We start from the raw sequence: 22,943 nt of genomic DNA, 5'->3' as shown, positions 1-22,943 counted from the left end.
AGTCCGGAGCATGGCCTCTCCAACGTGAATGAGCACACGAATCACTGGGGATCCTGTTAAAATGCTGATTCTGAACTTAAGGATCTGGGGCAGGGCTAGAAAGTTTTCATTTCTTTTCTTCTTTTTTTTTTTTTAGATGGAGTCTCACTCTTGCCGCCCAAGCTGGAGTGCAGTGGCGTGATCTTGGCTCACTGCAAACTCCGCCTCCAGGTTCAAGTGATTCTCCGGCCCCAGCCTCCTGAGTAGCTGGGATTACAGGCATGCACCACCACGCCTGGCTAATTTTTTTTTTTTTTTTTTTTTTTTTTTGAGACGGAGTCTTGCTGCATCTCCCAGGCTGGAGTGCAGTGGCCGCATCTCAGCTCACTGCAAGCTCCGCCTCCCGGGTTTACGCCATTCTCCTGCCTCAGCCTCCCGAGTAGCTGGGACTACAGGCGCCCGCCACCTCGCCCGGCTAGTTTTTTGTATTTTTTTAGTAGAGACGGGGTTTCACCGTGTTAGCCAGGATGGTCTCGATCTCCTGACTTCGTGATCCACCTCCCAAAGTGCTGGGATTACAGGATTGAGCCACTGCGCCCGGCCAATTTTTGTGTTTTTAGTAGAGATGGGGTTTCACCATTTTGGCCAGGCTGGTCTTGAACTCCTTACCTCAGGTGATCTGCCTCCCTCGGCCTCCCAAAGTGCTGGGATTACAGGGGTGAGCCGCCATGCCCGGCGGAGAGTTTTCATTTCTAAGAAACTCCCAGGTGGTCAGCTGAGTAATGAGGGACTGAAGCACACAGTCTTAGGAGGCTTGGGTGGAGGCACCAATTTGAGCTCTCTGGCTCTCAGGCCTTCAACTACACCTCCAGCCTTCCTAGGTTCTGTGGACAGCAAATCATGGGCTTTCTCAGCCTCCATAATTCCATGACGAATACCTTATAATTAATCTCTTTCTAGATTTTTCATTCTTTTTCTTTCCTCTTTTCCCTTTTTCTTTCCATTCCGTCCCTCCCCTTTCCTTCCTTCCGTCCCTCTTCTTTCCTTCCTCTCCCATTGGTTGTTCCTCTGAAGAACCCTAACATAATAGCCAAGTCATAGCCTTCAAGACTGAAGGACCCCAGGTCCACACTTGTCAGGGATGTTTCAGAGTCACCTGTCCTTGAGTGAACCATACCAGGTTTGACCATTAAACTAAAAGAACTGCTTTTGCTTATTCTATGGGTGACTTTTTTATAAAGTGTAATACAATGACAGACGTCTCTGCAGGCACCAGTGTAGATTGAAGACCAGAGGCGTTTCCTTCTCTCCATTTTCTGGGCACCAAGAAAGATTCCTGTTGACTTTGGAATCTGAATCCCTAAACACGACAGAGAATATCTCAATCTCCCTAGCTAGTGGAGAGCTCAGAGTTACATTTAATCTGATTTAGAAAAGTTAAGTAATATGGTAAGTCCTGTGCTCCATCCTAGTATGATACACACATTGACAATAACGAACACATAAACCACATTATCCAGTTTCTGTATTGTTGTCGTCCTCTCTTATACCTGCATCCTGCCCTGTTTATATGTTCCCCTCTGTGTACTAGTCTCATACATTATAAATTCCTTGAAGGCACGAAGTACCTCTTCTTTTTTTTTTTTTTTGAGATAGGATCTGGCTCTGTTGCCCAGGCTGGCAGTACAGAGGTGAGATCTCAGTTCACTGCAATCTCTACCTCCTGGGTTCAAGCAATTCTCATGTATCAGCCTTCTGAGTAGCTGAGACTACAAGTGCATGCTATCACACCTGGATAATTTTTTGTAGAGATGGGGTTTTGCTGTCTTGTCCAGGCTAGCCTTGAACTCCTGCACTCAAGTGATCTGCCTGCCTTGGCCTCCCAAAGTGCTAGAATTACAGACATGAGCCACCACGCCCAGCCTGAAGTACCTTATTTATCAAGTTGCAAGCTGAATCCATTACAGTGCCATGCAGATATCAGACATTCAATAACTCATTTGTTGAGCTGAACAGTGTTTCAGAATTTATTCTAAAAATGAATGGTTAAGGGCATATTACCTTGTTCCAATGTCTCTTAGAATTAATTGTTTTCTACTTTGATATTAATTTAGATGAGAACATTCATTAAGCCTTCTTTTAAGGTAAATAAAGAAACATGAGCCTTAAAAAAAATTTTTTTTTGAGACAGGGTCTCACTTTGTTGCCCAGGCTGGAGTACAGTGGTGCAATCTTGGCTCACTGCAACCTCCACCTCCCAGGTTCAGGCTATTCTTGTGCCTCAGCTTCCCAAGTAGCTGGGACTACAGGTGTGTGCCACCACGTCCAACTAATTTTTGTATTTTTAGTAGAGACAAGGCTTCACCATGCTGCATAGGCTGGCTCGAACTCCCAGCCCCAAGTGATCTGCCCACCTCAGCCTCTAAAACTACTGGGGTTATAGGCATCTGAGCCACTGTGCCCAGCCTAAAATTTTTCATGAATGTTTAGTTTCCCAAAAGAATTTTTGGTAAATTCCTGTGATATGTAATTTTTTAATACAGTGAAATTCAAACAAAATTATAGAAAAACTAATAGTAATAACAGCTTCTGATACTTTTTGCTCTTTGCAGTTTCACAATAGACTTTTTCTTCCTTATTAGAACTTTGCAGTGTATGTGTACCCTTAATATAAGGAAAGATTATGTGTAGAAAAGTAACATTTTCTAATACAATATAGAATTAAAGAGCCTAAGTCATAAGTGAGGAACCAAAATTCAGCAGGGGGGTTTTACAGTCTCTTTTAGGCTATGTAAAACCATACACGTATAAGCAGCCTAACCAACTTGGCCAATGTCTTGGCAAAACTGCTCAGTGCATATTTGAGTTAAGTAGCCAGCTCAGCTGCTGCACTATGGCTAAGACCCAGCAGCTGGGCTGCAGAGACCATGCTGATTGGGTTTGCCACATTGTCATTTCTTTGGTTTGTACATAGATATAAGGCCTTCGTGTCTTTATAGATGAGCCAGACTTCCTTTATGTAAAATACCTTAGCCAATACTGTGCACGTGGCTTTCTTGATTAAAATTGATATTTACACAGGGATTGCACACAATATTATTCTGGAGTTGTTGGGAGCATAGGAGCAGGGGTGATAGCCAATGTCATTAACAACAAGTAAGGCAACATCACCAACCAACTCCAAAAGAGATATATAGAGCCACCATAGTTTGGACATAAACTAGACTTTCTCTTGTTCTCAAATGTATTGCAACGAACTGAATCATTCACCCTTCCCTTTACGAGCCTAACATCAACCCAGATCCATGACGACCATAGAACTTCTCAGCTAAAATCTGGAAAGAAAGCAGAGCAGATATGTTTAAAATGTCATCCAAAGAAGCCATGGGCCCACCAACAAGTGACAACATATTTAGCCCCTGCAAAAAAAGACCGAAAAGAAAAACAGAAGGGAGGCAAGGGAATAAACAGTAATGGTGTGGTACCTTACAGTTCAATTCTACTCCCTTAACTGAAACTTTGTATCAGGCAGAGTAAGGGAAATTGCGGAAAAGATTATGGGTTAGTATAAATGTTTCTCAGCCGCTAGATTTTTTTTTATAAAGATTTCCATCAAACTGAATGGATACCTTCAGCAAACCCTAACTCTATAGTAGGTCTGTTGTCTGTAACAGCCCTCTGTCACTATGACAAGCTGTTTTGGCAGAAGCTCTGGCAGAGTTGGCCAAGATGCCTTGCTAGAGCCACAGGGAGGGCAGACCTGGGTTCAGGGGCATGCTGGCTCCCAGCCTTTAGCCTCAGTTCTGTATCTAGGCACACAACCCCAAATACATAAATGAATATTGTATCATTTCATCACAAACACTTCAGATTTGTTGTACCATTCACTGAATTCATTTTCCCTTCTGAGGAAATTTGTTTGAAAGTTAGACTTTTAAAAATGTTTTATTGCATTCAAATAAGAAAACAGGGCACAGATCCTGGTGTTAAGCAGGGCTGTATGAAATAAACAACTCTGCTTTAGTTAGAAAAATCTATTAGATCAAGAGAAAGATGGGTTTTCAAGGTCCAATTGTGGTGTATTGTGTTATGTTCTTTACTCTGAGAGGAAAAAAAAGCATTTATAGCCTACTATTTAAAATAACTGCTTTTGCTGATTCTATGGCTTGCATTTTTGTAAAGTATAATACAGTGAGCAGAGATAGTAATGACCAAAGTGCTGACTTCAAATGAGATTTTGTTTGCAATTTTTAATTAAGCAATCTGGGCAATTTTTTTTTTTTTCTCTTCAACATTAGGAGGAAAGAAAAAGACCACACTTGGGGGCCTGGTGGAAAAACAGAAAATGCTTTTTCTCATTTCAACCAGATTTCAAAGCAGCAGAGTGCAGAGAGGCAGTGGCCAGGCCCTCAGTATTCCTCAGGATTGCTTGAGTGTACGTCTCGCAGATATGAATCAATTATGTTTGGAGGTACGCCTTGCAAGAGGAGCCTGCAGAAGGAGAGCCCACCTAGAGAGGACCAAAAGGAAAAGAGATAAATCAAAACCATCTCCGTGAAAAATCGCTGAAACAATACTTCTTGACTAGCTGCCTGGAAATGTGACTAATTATGTTCCCATTAGTTACAAAGATTCATTCAGTCTACTTGGAAATTTTCTCCTGGTTTTAGCATATTTAGAATTTAAAGCACTTGGCATCTAGAAGGAAAAGCAAGTTCCCAGCAGAACCATAGCACTTTTTCCCCTACTATTGTTCAATCTTCATTTAAATTCCCAAGTGGTTGGAAAGTATTTATTGCTCTTTGAGAGGTTTTGTGATTCCTCATAGATGATTGAAATGTTGTGACTGAACAGCAGAATACATGCATACCACCTTATGGATCAGCGGGAAGATCTGCTTCCAGTTTGTTAATGTTGTTTTTAATTAGGCACAGAGAGTTTCGATTCAAACACATTGGAAAAGATATAAACTACCCCCTTTAACTTTGGTCATTTATGCACATCAAAAGCACAAAAACTGGAAATATTTTGTTAAAGTTACAGTGATAAGACCAGTCCAATACTTTCTGAAGGTGTGAGAAACACCTACCAATATTTCATACCTACCTTCTGAGTTTCTGATTTATATCAAAAAAATAAAAGTACCCTTCAAGAGAGAATCCATGAAACCACAAAAATTCATGGTCCTTTAGTGAAGTGCTTCACTACTTGCTAATAAATTCACGTCCAGACAAAGCAGCATGCCATTTGAACATTCTTAAAAACTTCTTTAATGCAAATTTGAGAAAGTCATTCTCCTTTTTTAAGAAAAACAACTCAAGTCACATATTGGTAGAAATGATGCCACTTATGTACATGTCCATTCCTTGATGCAAATAATTCAGAATGCTTGGGTATCACCCATTTTTGTCTACATTAAATGCTTTGATTCATGCTCTACTGCATTCAACAACTTGCTTCATGTCAACAGGAGACTGCTGTGATGGATAAGTACTAGCTGTTAATTTCAAGATAGTGAAATACAAATTAAAACTACAAAGTTAGCTATTTAAAATAAGTCTATTTTCATTGGATTACATAATGAAAATCATGCCATACTCCACAAGCTTGGTATGGCTTATGACAGTCATAAGCTTCATATGCCAAAACCATATGAAAGCTTACCTTAGATGATATTATACATTCAAAAATCCTTATTGTGCAACGACTAAGGAAAAGAGAAAGAGGGAGAGAGAGAGAAGTTGTAAGCATTAATAAAGTGCTAACACCAAAGTTGAGTACTTGTTGGATGAAATTATGGTCATGATTATGATGAGGTGATTTCATTAATCCTTAGTCATGTAAAAGATATAGGAAAATAGAAGCACATGAAATGAAGGGTGGGGATCCAGTCACGTCAAAAGGATCATTAATATGTAAAACATTTATTAATATGCACAACTACTTTGCCTGAATAGGTGGCAAAGCCAATCCGATTGTATAGTGAATATCTATGGTAAGAGCTTCCAAACCATTAGCTTAAAACAAATACAAAAACCAAAACCCTACAACATATATATATCGTGTTTTTCAACAAAAGAAAAACATAGACAATGGACAAAGTGTTAGTGTACATATATATATGTTGAAATTCTAAAAGGCAAAATTATCAAGTACAAATATTAGACTAGTGTATTCTATAATATTGTATTCTGAATGGAATATATATGACTGATCTAAATAGACACAAAACCTTATGTTACAAAGCTATTCTGTATACAATCTACAAAGCTTTCAAGAAAGAACCTTACTTTTTTTCTCTTTTGAAAGCTGATATTATCTTTGGAAATTCACAAAACAAATATTGTAAACTCAGGCATAGATCTACATCATCAGGGTTTTAATCAGGTTGCATACCCAGCTGCAAATAACTCTTAATTTGCAATTCCAAATGGGGGCGAATCACATGTATATGATAGTACTCATTTATTGCTTGATACATTTTATAATAGAGCCTAGAATTTTCTTTCCTTTTAAGTTCATAAACATGTGAAATAATTTGAGTCCCTATGAAAATGTCTAAAATCTTCAACAGATAGATGGGTTACAGATATTCTACTGGTGAATTTGTAATGGAATATTTTAAATATGTAAGTTTCCCAATTTTTTTTTATTTGTTATTTTTTTGAGACAAATTCTCACTTTGTCACCTAAGCTGGAGATCTCCACTCACTGAAGCCTCTTCGACCTCCCACATTCAAGCAATCCTCCTGCCTCAGCTCTCCAAGTAGCTAGGACTACAGGCTTGTGCCACCACACCTGGCTAAGTTGTGTACTTTTTGTAGAGATGGGAGTTTGCCATGCTGCCCAATCTGATCTTGGATTCCTGGGATCAAGCGATCCACCTACCTCGGCCTCCCAAAGTGCTGGGATTATAGGCGAGAGCCATCACGCCTGGCCTTTAAATATTGGATTTTTTTTATCCTCTTTCCATAAAAAATGCTCAGAACATTAAAAAAAAATGTTTAAAACGTTCAGTTCTCTGAATTGCATCATGAATGTAAGGAAACTATGCTGTAAACTATCTTTAAAAAAGTATTTCTACAGTTAAAAAATGAAAATAATAAAGAAATGTTGATTCCCAAGTTTTGATAGTCTTATTATATAAAACGAGATCATCTTCAAATGTAGCTTTCTGGCTTTATTCATGGAGACATGTGGTAAGGTACGTAGTTTTCTGATAAAACTTAGTTTCTACATTACTTAATATCCTTGAATAATTTGGCCTTCCTTGTTCATGGCATAAACACTGTATGCCATGAGCTGCTAAGAGGTACAATTAAAAGCGAATGAGAAAGTCAAGCTTTACATGCAAGGTGCATTTTCATGTAAGAGGAATGGAACGGAAAGTAGAATATCCAGCGGGATATAAACTTTTTAAACCTGTTGCTGCCCCTCCAGGAAGACTGGCTGTCCAGGGGTATCTACTCCTTGATATATCACTGCAGAATCAGAATATTTGTACCAGTATTTATTTATTCTCAGTTGACATTCTTACCTTTTTTCACAACTTAACTTGATTCAAGTTACCTATTATCAGATAACAATCTGATGACAAACAATTTCAGCTTTACTTTTAGGACCAAAAACTTTTATCAATATATCACAGTTGATACTTTATTATGAACTATGTACTAGAATACATTATTCTTTTTATCAAATTTAATTACTGTACCATTTACTATATTTTCATTAAAAAGAATACATCTTGTATATGTAGAATACTATTCACTTTTAAGGAGGGCCTCAAATATTGTTCCATTTGTTAAAGCATCATTTTATATCATTAACAACATTCAGCTAGTTTCAAAGCATAAATAAGTGGTACTTTTTTGTTTTTAGTTTTTGTTTTTTTGGGGGATATTGAAACAAAAGCATCAACAATACTTTGGAACTAATAAGGCTAGTAGTTGAGAAACCAGATGATTTGCAATTATGGCCTTAATAATCATTTAAAGCCAATAGAGGTGCTAAAAATGTTTAAATTTACAAGCATTATCTCAATAGTAAGGCTTGAAATTTTCTAAGAACATTATATGCCTTATATTTGTGAGAAAAAAATCAAATCTTTTTCCTTTCACTCAATTATGAATCGTAAAAGAAAAAATACAGCTTTAAAAAGTTATAAGAGGAAAGCGGCTGGGTGCAGTGGCTCACGCCTCTAATCCCAGAACTTTGGGAGGCCAAGGTGGATGGACTGCTTGAGGTCAGCAGTTTGAGATCAGCCTGGCCAACATGGCGAAATCCCGTCTTTACTGAAGATATAAAAATTAGCCAGGTATGGTAGTGCATGCCTGTAATCCCGGCTACTCAAGAGGCTGAGGCACGAGAATTGCTTGAACCCAGAAGGCAGAGGTTGCAGTGAGCTGAGATTGCACCCTTGCACTTCAGCCTGGGTGACCTTGTCTCAAAAAAAAAAAAAAAAAAAAAAAAAATATATATATATATATATGTATATATATATATGAAAGTAATTTTGTTCAAGAAGTTTCTCTATCATATTTATATTAGACTTAGGACTAAAAGACCTTTTTTTTTTTTTTTTTTGAGACAGAGTCTCGCTCTGTCACCCAGGTTGGAGTGCACTGGCGTGATCTTGGCTCGCTGCAACCTCCACCTCCTGGGTTCAAGCCATTCTCCTGCCTCAGCCTCCCGAGTAGTTGGGATTACAGGCATGTGCCACTACGCCTGGCTAATTTTTGTATTTTTAGTAGAGACGGGGTTTCACCATGTTGGTCAGGCTGGTCTCGAAATCCTGACCTCGTGATCCGCCCGCCTCAGCCTCCCAAAGTGCTGGGATTACAGGCATGAGCCACTACGCCCGGCTAAAAGACTCTTTTTAAAAAAACATAAATACCCAAGCATTTACTATGATTTTCTAAAATAGATAGTTACTTTCTGAGTTTTAGATCATAATTTCATTATAGAGAGATTGGAAAAAGAAAGATTTTGGTTATTACAGAATGGCAATATAATACAGCTAAGAATGAGAGAAAACACACTAGGATCATGTCACCTATTATCTCATAATGGTGACTCTTTGAAGGGGGTTTCATGGTGTCCCAAAGTAGGTTCTGCTCGTAAAGAAAAATGTCAGTATAAAAATGGTAGTTGATTAATATGAAAATTGATTAAGATGGCAGGTTATGCTTTTCAACCACATAAATCCTTATGTGTTTTCTTGGTTTACATTAGTTGCCACACTTTGAAAACTAGTATAAATGAAATGTATACCTATATATGGAAGTTCTCTAGTTAGAGATTTGAAAAGCAACCTGTTATAATATGTATATACTGTATTCTATATGTGTAATATCAAACACTTAATTAGCAAAACTATTTCTATAAATATCAGAAAATAATAAACTTAACAAAATAGTAAACTAATTAAAAATAGTGCAGATTCCTCAATTGCCATTTCATGGATTTTCACACTAGGCTTCTATTTATAGATGAATGATGTCACCAAAGTGATAGCCCCTTTCATTCTTACCACGGTGTACACATACTAACATTCCACTGAAATTAACAGTAGCGCAAATCACATAAGACAAAAATAAGTTGACTTAAATAATCAAATAACCTTCCACAAATAAAGTGAAGTGAATGTAGGATGTAAAACTGCCTTCTCTCCCTGAATTCCCTCCCTGCTTCCCTCGCCCTCACCACCCTCTCCCACCCTCGCTGCAGCATTTTGCCAAACAATTTGGATTAAGAACAATAAGCATTAAGAACAATAATTCAATGATTTTCTTTAACTTTAGTCTATACATGAGATATTGGATGTCATACCTTTCACCTCCAGTTTGCATTCAATCTCCACTGTCCCAAGGTCATTGACTGCTTTGCAGCAGTAAGTGCCTCCATCATAGGGGCTGGGCTTGCGAATTTCCAGGGTACAGACTCCCTGGTTGCTGAACATCCTGTATCTTGGGTCATCCACAATAGCAACTTTGTTTTTCATCCAGGTTATTTTAGGCTGAAGTTCAAATTGAAGAAACTTAGGTCAAAACATACCTGTACTTGGCATATTAATAGACCATCAAAGCCAGCAACAGAATTTTAAAGCATGACTTTAAAAGAAAGTGCATCTGAGAATGATAGGTTTCTACTTGGGCACCATTTCTCACATTAAACTCTACTTAGTGCTTGGCAAAGAAACAAATGAACAGTTCTGACAAAGAAAGCCAGATTTGTTCAGAGGCAACTCTGGGGCAATCTTCTCAAATGGATTCAGTTGCATTTCAATTTGATCTACACAGATACAAACTTTCAGTTATAGGATGAACAAGTTCAGGGCATCGAATGTACAGCATCGGTGGTGACAAATGTTAATTTGATTGTGATAATCATTACACAATATGTACACATATCAAATCATCATATTGTTCAGCTTGAATGTATATGACCTTTGTTTGTCAATTAAATATTTTCAAATTAAAAAACAATTTCATCCATAGGTCCACGATATTAACTCATTGTAGAGAGTGCATATTTGCTGGGCATTTTTTTTTTTCAGAGAATCCCCATAAGGTGTCATGACTATTTGATTTTCCTCATTTCCTTTTCCTGATACTCTTTTTTAATTCTTTATGAGCTGCATCTGCCTCCTCATTACTTAACCTGTCCTCTGACATCTATATTCATCATCCCATGGAAATGGATCTACTCCAATCAGATAATGCAAGATCAGTAATGACCCAATCACCCAGGAAGATGACTTCATTCTCCTTGACCTCTGAACAGCATTTGATATCAGTGACTCCTCACTCTCATATTGTCTTCTCCTTTCTTTTGTAAATATACACCCTCCTCATTCTCTCTTCCACCTCTTCTATTATTTTATCTTGCTCAGAACCTAGAGATGGCACTTTTCTGTCTCCTTCACACAGTCTTCTTCTTCCTTCCGCCCTTCAAATGGGAGCAATCACTGAGTCTCACACCTTGGTCCTTGGCTTTTTACTTGCTATCCTCTTTCCTCAATGATATTCCTTTCTAAAGCTTTGGCAAGGGGTAGAATGTAGCATCTTTATGTCTGGGACTCCCAAACCGAGAGCAAGAGCCCTGGCCTTTCTCCTAGGCTCTGGGTGAACCTCTCCATCTGCTTCCTCATCATTCCCATTTGGGTGTACCAACATCATTTCCAAGTACACATTAATTTAGCAACTTTCGCTCATCCTCAGTCTGGCTTTTTCCTTTGACTTTCCTTTTTTTTTTGGAGTCTTCTGTCACACAGGCTAGAGTGCAGTGGTGCTATCTCAGCTCACTGCAACCTCCATCTCCCAGGTTCATGCAATTCTCCTGCCTCAGCCTCCCAAGTAGCTGGGATCACAGTTGTATGCCACCACGCCCAGCTAATTTTTGTATTTTTAGTAAAGACCATGTTGCCCAGGCTGGTCTCGAACTCCTGATCAAGTGATCTGCCTGCCTCAGCCTCCAAAGTGTTGGGATTACAGGCGTGAGCCACTGCACCCGGCCAACTTCCCTATTTATGATCAAGGTATATACAGGAAAAAAAAATGTTCATAAATTTTCCCAATTCTAGGGTACTTTCAGTGCACCCAGGGATATGTACATCCCTATGGGTGATATTCATTAAATCGTTGTTCTTTCCAAATGCCAACATGAAGCCTTGAAACCTTTCTCATCTCTTCAACCGGATATGATATCTCCCTTCTTAGCACACTGTACCCTTATCAAAGCACATTTATATTCTGTCTTACAGTATAGTGTAATTGTTGTTTAATCTATCACAGAATTCTTGACATTACCACCTAATTTTCCAAGTGAAACAATGTTATTACACATCCATCTCCTTATACAGGAGATGTTCTTTTTTAAATAGGCGGTTTGCTTTTTCTTCAGAGGAATCCCTTAGTAAAGAAATGTAAGCATTTTTTACTATTGCATCTGAATAGTGTGCCTAATTATCTACCACCAAAACACAAGGAGCAGCTGGATTTGTTTATATTGTTACTTACATTATAACACAACAAATACAAGCGAGGGACTTTAACTGATGTGATAGAAGAACATAGTACCTTAGGATTTCCTCTCACACTGCAGTTTAGGGTGGCATTGTAACCAGCGATGGCATAGGTGTTAACCAAAGGCTGAGTAAACATGGGTGCCTCTGAGAAATCAAAGTCTTCATACACTGGATTTTTGTAGATTTTACCTTAAAAACAAGCATTACAAATATGTTAAAATTATGTAAATTGGCCTGAGACTATATTATTGGTGGCATCCTTTACTCACAATTAAAACTTTCCTGAACTTAGAAACACACGGAAAAAGATGAGCAAATGCCATGTGGCAAACATTCTGAGGGGTACAAATGCATAGCCAATCATACATGAGATAGAAAGCCAGAGGGGTCATCTGAAACTGAACCAGATATTGAGAAGACTTTGGTGTCTTTCTGAGTATTTTGAACAGAAATTTGTTCTAATGTGAAAATTCACAAGGAAGGTTTTAAAAAGAGTGGTTTATGATGAAGTGAAAAGATAAGGATAGAATTTAGTTTCTCCTTTTATAATTGAGTGGGTGCCACGTGTAGCTACATTGAAGGTGTCCAAGAATAAAAGTAGAAACTCTAGAAGAAAATGTCTACTTTTTCCTGTCTCTGGGGTATTAGCCATTTATAGATCCACTGCCTAGAAGCTGGAATGAATTAAAGCCTATATTTGTAAAAACATTCAATAATAATATAATTTCACTTAAATTTTACTTGAACACCATTATCATAATTTTACAATGTACATTTACCATTTTTTAAATTCCCTTTCACCACATCTCTTTTTCCAGTCTTCTCTGTGTAGTCACTGTCAACCAAAGTTTTCAAATGTCAGTCCATTCCCAACTCACCATCCTTGGCGATCACAGCACTCTCTTTAGTCATGGTGGCATCCTCACTGAGGCCGCACATGTTTTCAGAAAAGACCCGGAAGTAATATTCATTCCCTATGACCAGTTCAGTAATGGTGGCACTGGTTCGGTGATAATGCTCGATGACAGTGAACCATTCCTAAAAGAAAAAAAAATAATAACTGGAGGAAAATCACCTAAAAGCATACAATTTTTCTAACTGTAGATTGGGATAAATAAGTGCTTTATTAACAAAAGGGAAAAAAGACTACTTATTTTTGTACGGAGAGTAATAATATGTTGTTAAAATATGTTTATATGGAGAGTAATAGACGTTGTTAAAATATGTTGAAACAATGTATATTTTGTTTAATATTTTACAACTTATTTGCAATTGACTATGTAATCTTCATTTACACATTAGATTCATATACCCTAGATGTCATCTACAATCTTTATATTTTTTCATAACCTTTAGGTGTCTGTCATCTATTTATCCAACTGTCTACCTACCTATTTGTCTTCCTAGCTATCTTTTGTAGAATAAAGTATAATTACAGAATTTTAGTGCCAACTTCTTATGAGAAAGACCTGAAGCTAAATCACTAGAGAAACATTAGTAATATCCAGGGTCTCACTCTGTCACCCAGGCTGGAGTGCAGTGATGCGATCTTGGCTTACTACAGTCTTGACCTCCCAGGCTCAAGAGACCCTTTCACCTCAGCCTCCTGAGTAACTGGGACTACAGGCACATGCTACCACACCCAGCTAATTTATTTTTTATAGAGAGGAGGTCTCCCTATGTTGTCCAGGCTGGTCTCAAACTCCTGGGCTCAAGCAATCCTCCCACCTCAGCCTTCCAAAGTGCTGGGATTACAGGTACGAGCCACTGCTCCCACTTTGTATTATTAACTTTGGTTCTGTTTTTTCTTTTTGAGATGGAGTCTTGCTCTGCCATCCTGGCTAGAGTGCAGTGGCACAATCTTGGCTCACTACAACCTCCGCCTTCCAGGTTCAAGCAATTCTCCTGCCTGAGCCTCCCAAGTAGCTGGGAATTTGGGTGTGAAAAAATCTGGTGATCTTTAGCAAGTCATTTATCCTCTGTGAGCCTCAGTTTCCTCATCTATAAAATAAGTTTATAATATGCCATACTCCAACTAGGTTGCTTTTTAAACACATTAAGTCAGGGGTTTTCAATCTTTTGGCTTCCCTGGAAAAAGAATTGTCTTGGGCCACACATAAAATACACTAACGCTAATGATAGCTGATAAGCTGAAAAAAAAAATCATAAAAAAAAATCTCATAATGTTTTGAGAAAGTTTACAAATACATGTTGCGCTGCATTCAAAGCTGTCCCGGGCTGCATGTGGCCCAGGGGCCACAGGTTGGACGAGCTTGCATTAGGCTCTTTTCCTCCTCCAGACCTTTCCGCATTTGCACATGCTGTAACCTTGGAGAATCTTTCTTTTCTAACTGGTGTCTGTCTTTTTTCTTTTTTTTTTTGTAGATATAAGTGCATAGTATCCAACTTATTTCACAAGGAGAAAGAGTTGCATGGGTGTGAATCTGAGTCAAAGTCTCGAGCAAATATTTGTGGAAGGAATGAGTTTATTGAATTCTATGGAGCATTGAACCAGTTGCTTTATATCATTTAAGCTTTGTAACAATCAAGCAGGGGATATTTGTGCCCCCATTATATAGACGAGGAAAACAGAGATGAAAGAGGTCAAGTGATTGTGGTCACGTGTGGTCCTTATACACGTGGTCTTAAGTAGCAACGCTGGGGTTTAATTCCAGCTCTGTGGCTCCACAGGTCTTTTCCTTTCTGCTCTGCCACATCACTTCTCCATGGCCCCAGCTGGCTCCTCACCAGTGAGGCCCTTGTGCCACCTCCTTTACCTCTGATGAAATGGGCTTTTGCTGCTGATAACCAGAGAAAGCCAGACCTTACCATGCTCTTCTTGTCGGCCTTCTGGATGGTATACCCTGTGATAGCAGCATTTCCATCATCCTTCGGTGGAGTCCATGTGAGAGCGACATTTTCTCCCCAGACATCCTCAATCTTCACAGTTTGGGGTGGACCTGGACGGTCTACAGGATGAATTCATGGTGTCACTGCAAGGTCACTTTCTTTCCCAGTCTACATTTCATTTCAGGAGGATATTTTAAAAGACCCTTTACTCTGTTTTAGGAGGCATCATTCTTCTAGACCCTGCTATGGGGGCTTCTGAGACCCTGTGCCTTCCAGTAGAATGGAGCCAGGCCAGATCAAAGGGCACAGAGCAGCCTCAACACTCCCTTCAACTTAACAAAACTCAAAAAGGATTAGCCAGTGGGAAAAGAGTGCTTAGTTTAAAGGGAATGACCCTTTAAACCAAGAAAGGAGGCTGTTACAGGAAGTTGCCCTGTTGGTTAGAGAACCTTAACTTTCAGCAAATTTACTGAAATACAATGATAACAATGATTGAAAACAAGGCTTTTTTCTAGCTCTGCTCTTAAATTTCTTTCTTTTTGTTTTTTGGGAGACAGAGTCTTGGTCTGTAACCCAGGCTGAGTTGCAGTGGTGCAATCTTGGCTCACAACAACCTCCTCCTCCCAGGTTCAAGTGATTTTCATGCCTCAGCCTCCCAAGTAGCTAGGACAAGTGTGTGCCACAGTGTCTGGCTAATTTTTGCATTTTTAGTACAGACAAGTTTTTACCATGTTGTCCACGCTTGTCTCAAACTCCTGGCCTCAAGTGATCTGCCCGCCTTCCAAAGTGCTGGTATTACAGGTGTGAGCCACCATGCCCGGCCTTAAATTTATTTCTTGAAGTTGCAAAAATTACAGAATAATTTAAATAATTAAGAACTAACATTATTTATTCTTTGGGCAGGTAGGTATCTAACTACTCCGGCAGGATCAAAGAGTTCAGTGCTTAACTGTTCAGTTTTGCTTAGGCACATCTTACTTATATTAATATTTTTAAAAAATTCTTCATTCTCCATGAAAACTTTACCAGTAAATTTTAGGTGTAGTAAGAAACATGCTAAACTATAGCTAGAATCTATAATGTCTAGAATGTAAGAATTCAACATAAGAAATAATTTTATCATCAGGGAGATGAGAAACTAAAAGTAAGAGAGAGCCGGGTTGTAGAATAGTGCAGAAGGATTTCACTAAAAAGTACATTCATTAATTTTCTTGAACATATATGCCTTAAATCTCTCATGATTAGTCCTTTGAGTTGGTGAGAATTCATTTTGAAATGGTAACAAATCTTACTGTCTTTTTTTTTTTTTTTTTTTGAGACAGAGTCTCGCTCTGTCACCCAGGCTAGATAGAGTGCAGTGGCTTGATCTCAACTCCCACAACTTCCACCTCCTGGGTTCAAGTGATTCTCCTGCCTCAGTTTCCTGAGTAGCTGGGATTACAGGTGCACGTCACCATGCCCAGCTAATTTTCGTATTTTTAGTAGAGACAGGGCTTCACAACGTTGGCCAGGCTGGTCTTGAACTCCCGACCCTAAGTGATCCACCTACGTCGGCCTCCCAAAGTGCTGGGATTACAGGTGTGAGCTACTATGCCCAGCCTAATTTATCTCTTTTTAAAAAACAAATCTAAAAAAAGAGTTTTATGTAGAGCCAGCCTAACAAAACTCCTGCTCTTGCCTTAGGGACAAGGACAATTCATCCCTGTACTGCTTTGACAGAACGTTCTGGCTCCTTCGTCTAAACCTACCAACAATCTGGATGTCAATTGATGCAGTCTCCACAAATTTGTCCACTTTGACTTGCAGATCGTATTTCCCAGAGTGGCTCCTCTCTGCTTTTCTAATAAATATGATTGTATCAGTCTCAGAGTTGCGAATGTTTATTTGATTCTTATCAATTTCTACACCATCCTTCTTCCAAGTTAATTCTGGTCTTGGTTTTCCCTAAAAAGAAAGACAGCAAAAGTAGAGGGGGTAAATCACATTGTCTGAAGATGTTTCTTCAGCATTATGAGAAGGACAATGACTTAACCCATTCTAGGCAGGGCTGGAAAACACCACCCTTCTAGTCTGGTGGTGAGCAATTACAGCAGCAAAGTTGTCATCTGCATTTTATGTGCAAGGCACTACCTTAGGTACATCACATTGATTATTTTCCTCAGTCTTCACATCAAGCTTAGTATCATTATTCTCATTTTGTGGATAGATAAGTTAAATAATTTGCCCAAGGTCTTGCAGTTAAGTAAGCACTGGAACCAGATCTCCCAGCTGGGTCTGTTGGCTCCAAAAGCCTACACAACACAAGATAATGGTTAAGAGCATGGGCTCTGGGGTCCTGGAATCTATATCTGGCTCCTGATCACTTAATGTCTGTGTGACCTTGGGCAAGTTACTTACTAAGCCTTCTATGCCTCAGCGGGAATAATGGTAGTACCTATCTCAAAGAGTGGTTATAAAGATTGAATTCCTGAGAAAGTTTCTGCCCAATACATAAGTTTTTGTAATTAATATCATCTAATTTTTTTTTTTTTTGATGGAGTTTGGCTCTTGTTGCCCAAGTTGGAGAGCAGTGGCACAATCTTGGCTCACTGCAACCTCCACCTCCTGGGTTCAAGGGATTCTCCTGCCTCAGCCTCCCGAGTACCTGGGTTTACAGGTGCACACCATTGTGCTTGTCTAATTTTTGTAGTTGTTAGTAGAAACAGGGTTTCACTAAGTTGACCAGGCTGGTCTCGAACTCCTGACCTCATGTGATTCACCCACCTCCGCCTCCCAAAGTGCTGGGATTACAGGCGTGAGCCACCGTGCCCGGCCAATATCACCTGAATTCTCTCTCTGTTCCCTCTAGCTGTTGAAACTATTCTTTAAGAGCAGAATATAAGAAATCATAATCGCATTCATGAACCTGAGTTTCCATTTCTATTACAAAGGAATTTCCTAGAAGATCTGAGCATCCAGGCTCACCCTGGCAGACAGGAACCAAGCATGAATTCTGTCAGGTAAGGCACAGCTTTCCTGTGGGCTCTGAACATGGCTAGGTTATAATAAGAGATGTAGAGCTACACACCAAACCCCTGCTCTCAGAGCCTGAAGAGTGGTTGGGGGTGCTCAGACTCACACATGGGAAGCAGAAAACAACATTGTTGAAGATAGGGAAAGACAGTTGAAGCTTGTATTTCCTTAAATGTACAACTTGCTCTTAACCACTAGGGGAAAATGTGGGTTCTCTAATAACACATAAAGTGAAAAAAACCACTGAATTAAGTCACAGGGCCACAGACTCTGTTCTTGGCCCTGCCATTGACTTTCTGTGTGACAATGGGCAAGTCACTTAACTTCCCTGTCAGTTTCTTCCCTTCTCAAGCAAGGTAAGGAAATCTGGCCTTTCTGCCTCACAGGGTGTTTCTGAGGATCAAATGAGAAAATGTTTGGGAACTCTAGAGATTACACAAATATACTAACATCACATTTTGGTCTCATCTCCCTTCCTGGGGGCTGAACAGTCTCTGGGATGCCAGATCTACGGGGAACTTGTTCTCATGATTTTTTTCTCTCTCAGACTCAGGGACAGAAGCAGAACACACAGACCCCCAGATCTGGGAGCTGGGATTAGCTGTGGTGGCAGGAACGGTGTGGAGACTTGAGGGCTGATTCAGCAGCCCCACTGCAGGGTTGGGGCTAGGTCCCCAGTGCCTGCCTTGTTGCCACTTCTGGTTTTATTTGATGCTGCAGGAGAAGGAAAGTAGGAAGAATCTTGCCAAGTCACCCGCTTCCTCCTTGGCTGTGTTCCGCTTCACTTCCTCCTTGACTTTCATTCTGATTTCATGCTGGGGGTACGTAGTACACAATGTCTCTCCTTAGGTTTGTGCCCAGAGTGCAATGAGGATGGCCTGAATTGGCCATGCCTTTAGTTTGGTTTCATGGGAGCCTGGGTTTGAACAGACTTCTCTCTGTGTGTGCGTGCATGTGTCTGTGTGTGTGTGCATGTGTATGTGTGTATGAGTGTCAAATGTGTGTAGAGACCTACATTCTAAGGCCAGCCTGGCTGATACAATAGCCACAAGGTACAAGTGGCTATTTAAATTAAAATTAAAGAAAATTAAAAATTTATTTCTCCAGTCACACTAGTTCCTAGTTACACATTTCAAGTGCTCAATAGCCACATGTGGCTAGTGGCTATGATATTGGACAGCGCTGATATAGAACATTGGTATCATTGAAGAAAATTCTATTGAACAGCACTGTCTGGAGGTGCCATATGAATAGGGAGCTGGAGAGTAAGGGTTGGGAGGTGCAGGGTGTGTGTGTGTGTGTATTTGTGTAAGACCAAAATTGACTATTGTAAGTGAAGACTAGTGAATTTTGTGAGGAACAGATTCTTTTGCTGGAACAATGATTTAATATTGTTCATATATTTCAGTTAGTGTCATCGTGATTTCAAATTTTAGTTGTCCTCCTTATTGAAATTATTTTGGTTTGGGGTCATCGTGGGAACTAAGCACACACTGTTTTCCTGAATGTGACACTGACAGCTTCACTTAAAATCATGGGTTTCTACAAATATATATGATCAAAAGAATCTTCAAGCATTTCTTCATTTGGTATCTCCTTGATGTTTCTTCCCTGCCCACCACAGTCCCTGAGTTTCAGGCAAGACTATATCTCATTTGTCTCATGCAGAAAGAAAATCTATGATGGTTTCTATAGATTTCTCTATTTTGATAGCAGGAGATTGCTTAATCATTCTCTAACACTCTTTCTTTCTTTACCTCCTCTCCCTCTGAGGAAATCCTGAATCATGATGAACTTAAATGCTAGAGCTTATCTTCCTACTTCCTAAACTAACCCAACCATGGAAAGAGAAAAAGAGCGAGCCTTGAACTCTTACCTGGAAAGGTATAACCAGATTGACAGCTTCTCCAACTCTGCGGATATAGGTTTGCTTCAGGTGTCTTGGGATGCGAATCTTTGGAGGTTCTGAGTGAGGGTAAAATAGCACAATTTTGCAATCAGTCTGGTGTCTGAAAATAGCCTTACAAAAGCAAAATGGCATGATACTCACCAGAGTACCTTTGTGGTCATATCTCTGCAATGAAATCTGAGATGTGCCACTAACAGACAATATATGGTAACTGGTTCAAAATGTGTGTGTGGTTTTTGTTTGTTTGTTTTGTTTTGTCTTGTTTTCTCTTCAAGCAGAGATGTTTTAACAGTTTGACTCAGCAAAATTTATCCCTGATATCCTTGGCTTTATTGCAACTTTGTATTTTTATTGTTGTAGTAAGCCTAAAGCAACTTTATAGAAAAATACATTTTCTCTTAGGGCCTATAAGTCTAGGAATGCCGAAGGAAGGAAGGAAGGAAGTAAGGAAGGAAGGAGGTTCCTTCCTTCCTTCCTTCCTTCCTTCCTTCCTTCCTCCTTCCTCCTTCCTTCCTTTTCTTTTTCTTTCTTTCTTCTTCTTTCTTCTTCTTTCTTTTCTTTCTTTCTTTCTTTCTTTCTTTCTTTCTTTCTTTCTTTCGTTTTCTTTCTTTCCTCTCTCTCTCTCTCTCTCTCTTTCTTTTTCTTTCTTTCCTTCTTTCTTTCCTTCCTTCCTTCCTTTCTTCTTTTTTTTTTCAGACAGAGTCTCTCTCTGTCACCCAGGCTGGAGTGCAGTGGCATTGCTCACCGCAACCTCTGCCTCCTGGGTTCAAGCGATTCTCATGTCTCAGTCTCCTGTGTAGCTGAGACTACAGGCACATGCCACCACACCTGGCTAATTTTTGTATTTTTAGTAGAGATGAGATTTTGCCATGTTGGCCAGGCTGGTCTCAAACTTGTGACCTCTGGTGATCCACCCGCCTTAGTCTCCCAAAGTGCTGGGATTACAGGCATGAGCCACTGCATCTGGCCGGTTATTCATAGTTTCTAACAGTGAGTATATTTGCCAGGGAACATTCCACAAAACATCCATAGGCACCACATTAGCTGGGAAGACTGTCCATTCTTCCTTACCAGAAAAAAACAAAAACAAAATGTTAGCACCCAGCACTTGCTATTTAGGTGACTCTGTTGGAGTTTAACAGTAACTTTCTCCTTGTGTGACTATGGCGGAGTACATAATAGGCAACCCTGGCCCACTGTGTATTAATATTCATTAATTAAACATCATGAAGATACTAAAGCATGTCGCTGCAAATCCATCAGGAGCAGAGAGTCAAAGGCTCACAGGCTCACAGGGATGAAGCAGTTCTTCTTACTTATTTCCTCAAGTAAAAGTGGAGCTTCTATGCAAAAAAGTCACCTATTCATCCTCCAACTCAGTTGTACGGTGCTTTTCCTGGGGTAAACCATTGTAGTGCAGTGTGCAGCCTAAGTGTTCAGACATACTTTGCATTTCATTGTCACACAAGTCTAGAAAAAAAACATACTCAAGAGCCAAGATTTGATGAAAGCTATTAGTCTTATTCTTGTTTTGTTTTGTTCGAGACAAGGTCTTGCTCTGTCACCCAGGCTGAAGTACAGTGGCGTGGTTTTGGCTCACTGCAGCCTCCGCCTCCTGGGTTCAAGTGATTCTCCCACCTCAGCCTCCTGAGTAGCTGGGACCACAGGCGTGCGCCACCATACCCAGCTAATTTTTGTATTTTTAGTGGAGATGTGGTTTTGCCATGTTCCCCAGGCTAGTCTCAAACTCTTGGGCTTAAGTGATCCACCTGCCTCAGCCTCCCAAAATACTGGAATTACAGGCATGAGCCATCCTGCTCAGCCAAAATTAATTATTTTTATGCTTCATTAAGAACACTCTAAGGGCCAGGCATGGTGGCTCATGCCTGTAATCCCAGCACTTTGGGAGGCTGAGGCAGGTGGATCACTTGAGGTCAGGAGTTCGAGACCAGCCTGACCAACATAGGGAAACCCTGTCTCTACTAAAAAACACCAAAAAAATTAGCCAGGCATGGTGGTGCATGCCTATAATCCCAGTTACTTGGGAGGCTGAGGGACGAGAATTGCTTGAACCCAGGAGGCAGAGGTTGCAGTGGCCAAGATTGTGCCATTGCACTCCAGCCTGGGCAACAAGAGCAAAATTCCATCTCAATAAAAAAGAAGAAAAAAATAAAAGACTCTAAGGCAAAACTGGTCCTTTTATTTCAACTGTTGAATGCATGGTGGTGAGGAAGGCAAGGTTGGCTAGTATTACTCCGTGGCAGTGACCTGATTTCATACTAAGGTATGAATAGTTTTACTTATCTTCATTTTTATACTATCAGTGCAGATGTCAAAACATTGAAAGGTACAAATAATATATTCATAATATTATGAAAACGGTTCTGACCCTGCAGATTCATTGGAGGCACACGGTTGCTGCAGGGATTGTTTGCATGGTTGCATTAACATACTCTCCCTCCACTGTGAATAGGCAGCCCAGCCAGAGTTGGCTCCTGGAACCAGTAGAGGTTAACTAACTGGTCCTCAGAGTACCAAGATAAACCTGAAGGTGATCTCCCATATTGCCAGAAGAGAGCTGTTTTGTTAAGTTCTAACTCCTAGGAAGCATTAACAAAATATCAAAGGAGTAACAACAAAATAGGAGGTTTTGAGAAAGAAAGTCAGTTTGAAGAAAAAAAAAAAGCGAACAATGTAAAATGGAATCTAAATTTTGAAAGCCTTGTCACCTACCTATAATTTCCTTCACTAGAATGGGCTGAGAATAGTACTTGGGCTCGCTGGCACCAGCTGCATTAACAGCCTTCACACGCACAAAGATCTTTGAATCTGTCGGCAGATCTGTGATGGTGAACTTCGTCTTGTCGATCAGATCTTTGTTTGCAGGTAACCAGTTGTCAGCTGAAGTCCATAAAAGAAGAGGAAAAGAAGGAGGAATGCTGTTTAGTGAAAAAAATCATCTTAACCATTACAGTCAACTCCAAATTAGTATTTTACTCATAATAATAAATCATTTAGAGAGATTATGACTTTGGTCTGGACTCCGACTACAGGGGTGGACGTTTTTCATGTTAAATAAAAAACAGCCTAAAATAGCTAACATAAATAATAGGAAAAATAAACTATAAGCTTCTGTTGTTTCTGAAAAACCTCTTATTCAGCACG

At 39.7% G+C, this 22,943-nt stretch overlaps 1 protein-coding gene across 5 annotated transcripts in view; it reads right to left on the bottom strand.

The window, feature by feature from the left end:
* Window positions 1-4,199: 4,199 nt before the first annotated feature.
* MYBPC1 (myosin binding protein C, slow type) overlaps window positions 4,200-22,943 on the bottom strand; it is a 98,369-nt gene continuing 79,625 nt past the window's right edge. For 2 of the 5 annotated variants that reach the window (XM_010357198.2, XM_010357201.2), the window contains 10 exons: window positions 22,512-22,679; window positions 19,746-19,834; window positions 16,606-16,801; window positions 14,837-14,976; window positions 12,886-13,045; window positions 12,060-12,196; window positions 9,811-9,997; window positions 7,402-7,460; window positions 5,644-5,686; window positions 4,200-4,489 (listed from right to left, as the gene is read on the bottom strand). In XM_010357198.2, the coding sequence (XP_010355500.1) occupies window positions 5,663-5,686; window positions 7,402-7,460; window positions 9,811-9,997; window positions 12,060-12,196; window positions 12,886-13,045; window positions 14,837-14,976; window positions 16,606-16,801; window positions 19,746-19,834; window positions 22,512-22,679 (1,160 nt within the window). In that variant the 3' untranslated portion in view covers window positions 4,200-4,489; window positions 5,644-5,662. The remainder of the gene's footprint in view (window positions 4,490-5,643; window positions 5,687-7,401; window positions 7,461-9,810; window positions 9,998-12,059; window positions 12,197-12,885; window positions 13,046-14,836; window positions 14,977-16,605; window positions 16,802-19,745; window positions 19,835-22,511; window positions 22,680-22,943) is intronic. The other 3 variants (XM_010357197.2, XM_010357199.2, XM_010357200.2) reach the window with 2 other exon arrangements.

Source organism: Rhinopithecus roxellana, chromosome 10 (genome assembly GCF_007565055.1).
Source record: "Rhinopithecus roxellana isolate Shanxi Qingling chromosome 10, ASM756505v1, whole genome shotgun sequence".
NCBI classification, from domain to species: domain Eukaryota; kingdom Metazoa; phylum Chordata; class Mammalia; order Primates; family Cercopithecidae; genus Rhinopithecus; species Rhinopithecus roxellana.
This window is presented reverse-complemented; position numbering and strand designations above follow the sequence as displayed.